Below are 8,777 nucleotides of genomic sequence, written 5' to 3'. Positions count from 1 at the left end.
TTACAATGCAAATAATTATACGGAGGCCTAGGTGGTCGCAATCTGTCTAAAACATTGGCACCTCTGAAACTCAAAATGATGCATATTCAGTCAGATGTGTACAAATTGTCAATAGGCCATTGTGTGTCTTGATCACTGTCAGAAGTCGAAATACATATTCATTTTGAAGGTTGAGGTGCGCACATCCACAAATCAGTAATCCGGTGCCAGACAAAAAGTGATAAGCAGTGTGATGAAGTGGTCCGCACACTGGGTATTAGCTCCAAAAATATAACTATATTTTTCATAATTATAATATAATTATTTCATTTTTACATACGGCAACGTTTCGATCCAACAGAGGAATCTTCCTCAGGCCTGAGGAAGATCCCTCTGTTGGATCAGAGTTAATAGGCTACCCAGTGTGCAGACCACTTCATTACACGAAATACATAATCATCTCATAATTTTTGCCTTTTATCATGAGGCCTTGAACTCAGAGCCCCGGAAAATGAAAGAGTTTTCAGCCAAATATGGGATTGAGACAGAGCAATAATAAGAGTTTGACATATCCCCAAGGCCCTTTGGCCCATAGGTGAAAAGCATATTATCTCACTCACTCCCACATCTTTGCCATTACAAAAGGCTTTACGATACTAATAGTTTTATAAATAGAGTAGAGTATCATTTATTGATCCCAGGGGGAAATTAAGGCAGCATACATAGGCCTACATAGGCTACACAAATAGGCTACAGAAGACATTAAACACACATTACACACATCCTTACACATATTAACCAACCATAGGCTATATAGCTTATATAAAAAATAATTTTAAGTCAGGCTTAATTATGATTGGCACACGCCTGAGAAACATGCTTAAAAATGACAACTCAACTAATTCAGTAGGCCTAGGCCTAAAGACTATCAAGTCAAGTCAAGTCGTCAGGATAGGCTCCTGGCTGGCTGGTGGGTGGTTGGTGTGGTGGTTGGAGGGTGGAAAGGGGCTATCAGTGATGGGGGAGTGTGGGTAGAGTGTTCAGCCTCCTGATTATGCCAAACTGGCCCATGAAGCACTCAAAACCAACAAGATATGTAGGCCAGGCTAGCCTATTCATGTATTTTAAATAAACTATACTTCTAAAACTGAAGTGTAGATATTTTATTAAAATGCCACTTAAATCATTAGATCTAAATCATAAGATTTGTTGCCTATCAACTTTCATTCTGCACATAAAAATTAAAAATGAGCCATTTTGATAGGCCTGTGATGCATAATAACAAATGCTTAATTTGTTCATTCTGATGTCTTTGGTCGTTTAGGCTCTTCGCTTTTGGTCTCTAATAACTTCTTTAGGCCTACATCAGCCATTTTCACATTGAATTGTTTTCTTGAAATGCAGGTGTTTTTTCAGGTAGTCTAGCTCCTGCTAGAAGAAGTTTGTGCTTGTGCCATGACATTCTACAAGAAACTGCATGCGTCGGTTCCACAGAGAAAGATACAGCTGCAATAGTAATAGGCTAGCATCTATCTCATCGTTCGGGAGAAGCGCTACGAAAGTACACTACTAGCCTACATGGTAGGGCAGGGTGTTGGGTTTTTTTGTATAAGGGCTGGGATTTCGGGTTAAATATTCAAAATGGCGGACGGAGGAGCAGCGAGTCAAGATGAGAGTTCAGGACCAGGTAATTATTACAGCATTTTACATATTCATATTCATATTCAAACACTCTTTCTCTCAACCAAGATAAGCATGGAGGTAGGATGTAAACAAAAATACTGTATGTGATGTCTATGCACTGTGGGGTTTGGAATAACCATTGCAAGCGGATAATTCACTGTGGGGAAACTGGCAAGACACTGCGACGGCGAATTAAAGGGGGAAACTGCCTCTCTTTGTGTGATTAGAGGGCTAAGCGCGTTACATATTCATATCGCAGCAGAGTAAATGCGACTTAGCATATTTTATTAGTAATCGGCGAGACAACTTTTGTTTGTTACCTGACTGTATTCAGGTGATGTTGAAAAACAGCGTTGAATCATAACTAGCTAGCTTGCTAGATAAGAGGTGCCTTGCTAGCAGCTCGCTAACGCGAGGCACAGCGGCTTTGTGTTTTCGTATTGTGTCATGAACCATTCCCCGATAAAGGTTTGCATATTCATTCGCCTCCAATCGCATGGGCTCTGCGCATATGTTTACCATCAAAATTAAAAATACAACACATAAGAAGTGGCGTGTATGATTAAATGTAGTCTGGAGGCTTAGTGCAGCGAGTTTTATGTCTATTGCGATCAGCCTTTGTGCTCGTTTGCAGGCGTGTAGCCTGTTGTGTTATTCATGTGGGCCTTCTAGACCAGAGAATGCGGTGTTCAGCATATTCTATCAGAATGAATCCATTTAACGCGTCGTGTTGCTGAAGCGAATCTGCTTTATTTGGTCCTGATGTTTATGTTTCCATGAGCACAAAGTCGCTACTTTGTTGTTACTTAGTGACAGAATTGTATCCCATTCCCGTGGTTACTTTGTTACTTTTAATATCGCTACCGCCAGGTTGTTTTACAGTAGACAAAGCTAATGATGTTAGCTTGCTAGATAGGTATCGCTGGGGTGCAACTGGACCAGCGGCAAGTTACGCAAATTTGGTATTATAATACATTGGTGTTCATGTTTCAATAGCCATGTCCTTGGAGAAACATAGAAGTGGATTAGGTAGATGCATTCGGGCATACGATTGCGTTTAGTTACAGTCCGTCGCACTTAGCTAGCGTTAGAACAACTCGATGGAAAGCCTTTCTCCGTCTGTGTGAAGCAGCTCAAACCCTGTACGAAAAGTTGTTGTGGATTCAGGAATTTAAATTACGCTCTCGGTTCCCTCCAGAAATCACTTGTGCTGTTGTGTACCGCAGCTGTGTGTGGGTGGTGTTTGTTTACGACATCTGAATACATTACAGTGAACTCATTAGAATGGGTAATTCAGGGAGGTGTTGCTTATTTGAGACGCCAAAACAGACGCACGAATAACCATTCAGTGTTGCTGTTTTTGCGCATTACTTTTAAGAGCGATATAGTTTTTTGTACATTTTGGATGGCATTATTGCATTTAGCGATTGTTGCCTTGAACGTTTTAACTTGCTTTGCTTGTTTCTTGACCAGTAGTCATTTAACTAAACACTGCTGAATATTCATTAGTGGCAACAGGAAAACACGGACGCATGGATAGAAAGGCTTTTTGGTAGATTATTTTACCACTCACAATTGTGGCAATTAAGATTAATACAAAGACGAAGGAGGAAAAAAATACTGATATAATGGGTAGACAATTCCGCCCCAGTTTAGCATTGTTTAGGTTTAGGAGACTAAATGGCTGAAGAGAAGAATTAGACTCTGTCATGCCTATATGAATAGACTTAAAAGGTCTTCCAGGGAATTGCAGTTGGGACATGTAGCAGCATGGACGAGAGGGCTCCACCATTATTTGCTTGGCTTAAGCTGTGCTCAGTCTACAAGGAAGGGAGAATGGTTAAAACCAATGAGGTGTGAGGCCTTGGGGGGGGGGGGGAAGCTTTGAGCTCAAATATACAGCATAGCCTACTGATATTTGACCTTTTCCTTTAGTCCACAATTATGTCCATTTTTTATTTGTTGAGTTCAAGCTTGTGGTTTCTGCATTCACAAAATTTAGGCTACGCAAGATGAATGAATTCACATATGGATTCATCGTTGTCATTAATCAGGCTGGTGGTGATGATGATTCTATCTGTATATTTGGTGGAGGAAAACACTTGATTAAGTGGTGTCTGAGAGGCCACAAGCCAAGCTTGAAGATTAATTGTATATAAGGCCGAGCTCAATGAACCACAGACTTATAGGTGTTGATGGATCCCAGATGTTGCAGAGTGATATGGCTAGGTTGATGGGCCTAGTTGAAGGTGGAGATTGTGCACACATCCCAGGAAAAGGTGCAGGACAAAGTTTTCACTGACTGAAGTTATCAGGCTGAGAAGTCTTCACACTTCAAATCCTTTTTGTTGTCTTTTATTATTTCATGGCTTGCAGCAAAAAGGATTTTAAGTGTGCAGACTTCTCACTCGGAAAACAAAGTTGATTGGCCTACCCCACAGATGTGGCACACTCACCTGCTAAGATAAAAGATAAAGATAATCAGTGACATGTTATACATATGCGTTAGATTGGAGAGTTCAAATTCTTGTTCATAATCCAGTTAAATGATAATCAAAGTGAAATGTATACCCAACATGTAGGTGTCTTTTTTCACACCAAGATGTTATCCCATCGTATATTTATTGGAGTGGTACTCCTTTTTTACATGAAATGGTGCGCCTGCTAGTGTCTTGTCTGTGTAAAGTCTCACATGTCGCATGTGTTTTCACATGGGGAAACTGAAGATACGTTTCCACACTTGTGGACAATTAACATTTCATACATTCGCCTGTTCATTTGTCATAGGCAGAGGTTATGCCTGAAATCATTGAGACCTGTCTTTTTTTTATTTGCTCTAACAAGGACAGATTTCTAATGCTCTGTGGAACTTCATACTGATATACAGTAGATCATCATGATTCATGAATTATGAATGGTGGTGGTGGACACCACACACACACACACACACACACACACACACACACACACACACACACACGCACCACTCTTGTGTGAATGTAAACAGACAAACAGAGCATTATGGGGGGGAACAAAATGGCTGTCGGTTGCGGTTGGCTGTGCTATTAAAGTGTCCTTGGCCCCTCTCCATCCATTCCATGGAATAATTGCTGCTCTGATGTTATGGATGATAGGCTAGCTGTCATGACTGCAGTGCTGCACGTTATTATTAAGTCCTTCTTGTATCACAGTCATACCTATGTTTCAAACCCTTTTGTTATGGGAGTTAGTGGTCTCTTAAAAAAAAAAAAAGTTAAGCACGCTTAATATTCAATGTTCATCAGCGTGATCCTCACATTCGAAACTCCTCGAGCCACTTAATCTTCCTTTGCGCTATTCAGTCACCCCCTTTTCGCAATAAAGCTCCGCTAATGAGTTGCCCTGTTTAAAATTCACCCCAGTATAATATTTGCATAATACATTGTTAACATGTTTAGGCTGATGAAGCCCACAGTGCCGGCAGAAATGGAAATGTGGCCCTCTTCTCTCCTCTTCTCTTCTCTTCTCTTCTCTTCTCTTCTCTTCTCTTCTCTTCTCTTCTCTTCTCTTCTCTTCTCTTCTCTTCTCTTCTCTTGCTCTCTTTACCTCTTCTCTCTTCTAACATGGGTGTAAGCGAGTTGCAATAGTAACATTATGGCTTTTGTCCATCTTCTCACCTGTTGTTGTGCACTTGTTATATGGGTGTGTGGTAGCATGCATACTGTATCTGTCCATTTGTTTCTTATTGCCAACAAGTTGTATGTGGCTTACTCATGCAAACATCTATTATAACCATGTATTAATTTGATGCAAAATAAGGAATTGGGGTCCCTGCTGTGGCCTAACGGTAGGGCTCTTGGTTACTACGCTGGCGACCCGGGTTCGATTCCGTCCCGGGTTATTAGCCAATCCTTCTCGTCTCTCTCTCTCCCCACTCTCCACTATCCTGTCAGAAATAAAGGCAAAAAGCCCTACAAAATATATATTTAAAAACAGGAATTTAATTAAAGTTTGGGCTAAAAACTGGTCTGTGTTTTTCAGCTTCATTTGTAGTGGGTATAAATTTCCCACACTTAGAATAAAGGCTGGTGACAGCAGGGTGGCTAAAAGTAAACTTGTCCAGTCTGTTCTGTTTTTCTGGCCCCACTATAAAGGAGGCGAGCGTTGGCCCAATTTTCGAGCTGAAATCTGTGTGCCTTTTGAGCAGAGCAGACGGCAGCTTCTGGCCACCTGTCAGTTGGTTGGAGTGACTTTCAGTTAGGTTTTTTTTTTGTCTTAGCATATTTGTATAAGCCAAAAAAGGGTCTGCGAGCTCTGTGAAATACCCGGCAGCGCTGTAGACCAGTTTGTCATTGTTTCAACTGCTAACATTCAAACATTCTCGCTCCACAGTCGTTCTGGAGTTGGCTTGAGGGGAATGGTGTGTTGTTCACTTCAGAGGGAGTTGACTTTGCGTTTGCTTCTGACACTTTGTCTAGTTTTTTCAGTTGACTGCCAAAGCCTCAGTCTGCAAAGGCTGAATTAATTTCAGTGAGCAGAAAAAAAGTTAATGGAATCTAAAGTTAATCTAAATATGCTAATCTTGCCACACTGTGTGTGTGTGTGTGTGTGTGTGTGTGTGTGTGTGTGTGTGTGTGTGTGTGTGTGTGTGTGTGTGTGTGTGTGTGTGTGTGTGTGTGTGTGTGTGTGTGTGTGTGTGTGTGTGTGTGTGTGTGTGTGTGTGTGTGTGTGTGTGTGTGTGTGTGTGTGTGTGTGTGTGTGTGTGTGTGTGTCTGTGTGTCTGTGTGTCAGCGCTGACTGGTTTTGATCAGTAGAGTGCAGGAGCGGTAGGGGGTCCTGTCATTATAATTCTCTCAGCGTGGATTAATGACAAGTTATTTATTAACGATGAAAAAGTGAGTTACCCACCCCCCATTTTTCCTTACTTTTTGCAGCGCGTAGTCATTTGGGGTTTGAGGTTGGGTGTAATGGGGGGGGTGGTTGATACATTGAGGGCATAGAAATGTTGGCGCCTGGAAATCTCTCTCTCTGTTTACTAGGTACAGTGGAAGAGAGACTCCTGTGAGCTTCCTATTGCCGCGATGCATGCTGGGAAGGTCTCTGCTTACCTGCGCCTCTAATTAGAATGCCTTCACTCTTCCAGTAATTGGGCTTGTCTTCCCCCCCCCCCAAACTCTCTCTCACTCTCTCTCTTGTGCGCTCTTTCGCTCGCTCCCTCTCCCTCTCCCATTCTATATCGCCTTTCCTTTCCCTCTTTTCCTCCCTCCCTTCATCCACACCCCCACCCCTACTTTACCTCTCTCCTTTCCCCTCTCTCTCTCTCTCTCTCTCTCTCTCTCTCTCTCTCTCTCTCTCTCTCTCTCTCTCTCTCTCTCTCTCTCTCTCTCTCTCTCTCTCGTTCTCTCCCTTTTTCCCTCTTCCCTCCAAAGCCATCCAATTAATATGCTAATGAGCTGATAAATATTTATGGGGCGCTTTAAATTATGCAGAAAGCTTTCAGAGCCCTGTGTGAAATGAATTGCTCGCAGGACTTCAAAGTGTTGTGCCGCTAACGAGGCAGGGGAACATTTGCATACGCCTTTAATCAGCTGAATACTGATTGCTCTTCGTTACGGCCGCTGCCAGCTGCACTCTTTGTTTCTGTTTCAGTCCCTGGAAAAAAAGCGAGGGAGAGATGGAGAGAGACAAACAGAGAGAGGAAGAGAGAGAGAGAGAACTTTTTTCTCACTTGAGTTGCTGTGACGATCATGGCACGAATAGAGAGAGAGAGAGAGGGGGAGAGAGAGAGAAACGAGGAGAGCGAGGGGGCAAAAAAACGGGAGCGTTTGAGAAAGCTGCATCGCAGTCATTAGCTCTTACTGTACCCGCTTAGCCGTGTGCGGAAGAAGACCTGACTGTGTGTGGACATCATCGGGCCGCTTCGTCTGTCCGTCCGCTTTCTTGTTTGCTTCTTTCACGTTGAGTTTACGCTCTCCTGGATAACCTTGGGTCTCGTGTCTCGTCAAGGGCCTCACTTTGGTTTCCTTTGGACTCGTTTTGTTAAAAATATATATCTTCCTGGCTGTTATCTGAAGTCTTGTATTGCGCGTCTGACGGGAGACCTACCTACCTACCTACCTAAACGCCCGCCCGCCCCGCACTGCACTGCCACTTGGCTGCCCTTGCAGAGCCATGCTGGAGAGTGCAGGTGCAGCTCTGCCGGGTGAGTTGTTTAAACAGGGGGGGCAGATGTGTTTGCGCGTGTGTGTGGTGGGTGTCACCGGCATCTAAAGGCATTTAAATCTATGCAGGCTCTGCCCTCGCTCCCGCCCGTGACTGAGCCTCAAGACGCCTGCCTGCCTGCCTTTTCATGTTTCCTCGCGCACTTGCTCCTCTATCTTGCCCCCTTTTTCATATTTTTCTTTTTTTTCTTCTTTTTCTTTTCTGTGTGTGTGTGTGAGAGAGAAAGAGAGACATGGAGAGCATGATGGGATGACTGCTATTCTGTCTCGTCTGTGTGTGTCTTCTTCTAATGGTTAATTCAGTGAAAATGCCTGTGCCTGCTTTTGTTCAACAACCCTCCCCCGTTTTGGTTATTGGTGCGTGAGATGTTTCCCTTTTTTATTTTGCTGGTGATTGTGTCGGTCTGAATAGAAGTGTGCACGTTTGATCCAAATCAGACATTTGAGGGGCGCCAGTGAGTCAGCAGCAAATTCAGGATAAAATTAACTTAAAAAAAAATCAGGTTTTAATCTTACTAGCCAAACGTACACTGACTAATATATAATATAATGGGTCAAAGTGGCTAGTAAGTTGGTATTTTATACCAGCCAAACTGAAATTTCACCAGCATTTGACTGCTTGGCATGTGTACATTTGGAGCCCCGCATCCTTATAGGGAAATGTAGCGTAGCGGCAGTTCCTCCAAGGGTCCATCCAGGGGTCTTGAGGGGGGTGGGTGCATGGGCAGGGGAGGATATGTCACACGTGGGTGGGCGGGCTGGTGCTGGTGCTGGGGTTGGGGTTGGGGCTGGGGCTGGGGGTCTAGGTTCTGACTACATTGACTCACTGAAATGAAACCAAGGAGGGGTGATGTTTGGGGTTCTGCGGTTGCTTGGTTGTTCCGCTCACCAAGTGTCTGTGCGTGTGTGTGTGTG

General features: G+C 43.4%; 1 protein-coding gene across 3 annotated transcripts in view; it reads left to right on the top strand.

Moving 5' to 3' along the window:
- Nucleotides 1-1,577: 1,577 nt before the first annotated feature.
- pou2f1b (POU class 2 homeobox 1b) overlaps nt 1,578-8,777 on the top strand; it is a 31,052-nt gene continuing 23,852 nt past the window's right edge. For all 3 annotated transcript variants that reach the window (XM_063213848.1, XM_063213847.1, XM_063213846.1), the window contains exon 1: nt 1,578-1,666. In XM_063213848.1, the coding sequence (XP_063069918.1) occupies nt 1,621-1,666 (46 nt within the window). In that variant the 5' untranslated portion in view covers nt 1,578-1,620. The remainder of the gene's footprint in view (nt 1,667-8,777) is intronic.

This window comes from Engraulis encrasicolus, chromosome 13 (assembly GCF_034702125.1).
Source record: "Engraulis encrasicolus isolate BLACKSEA-1 chromosome 13, IST_EnEncr_1.0, whole genome shotgun sequence".
In the NCBI taxonomy this organism is placed as follows: domain Eukaryota; kingdom Metazoa; phylum Chordata; class Actinopteri; order Clupeiformes; family Engraulidae; genus Engraulis; species Engraulis encrasicolus.
This window is presented reverse-complemented; position numbering and strand designations above follow the sequence as displayed.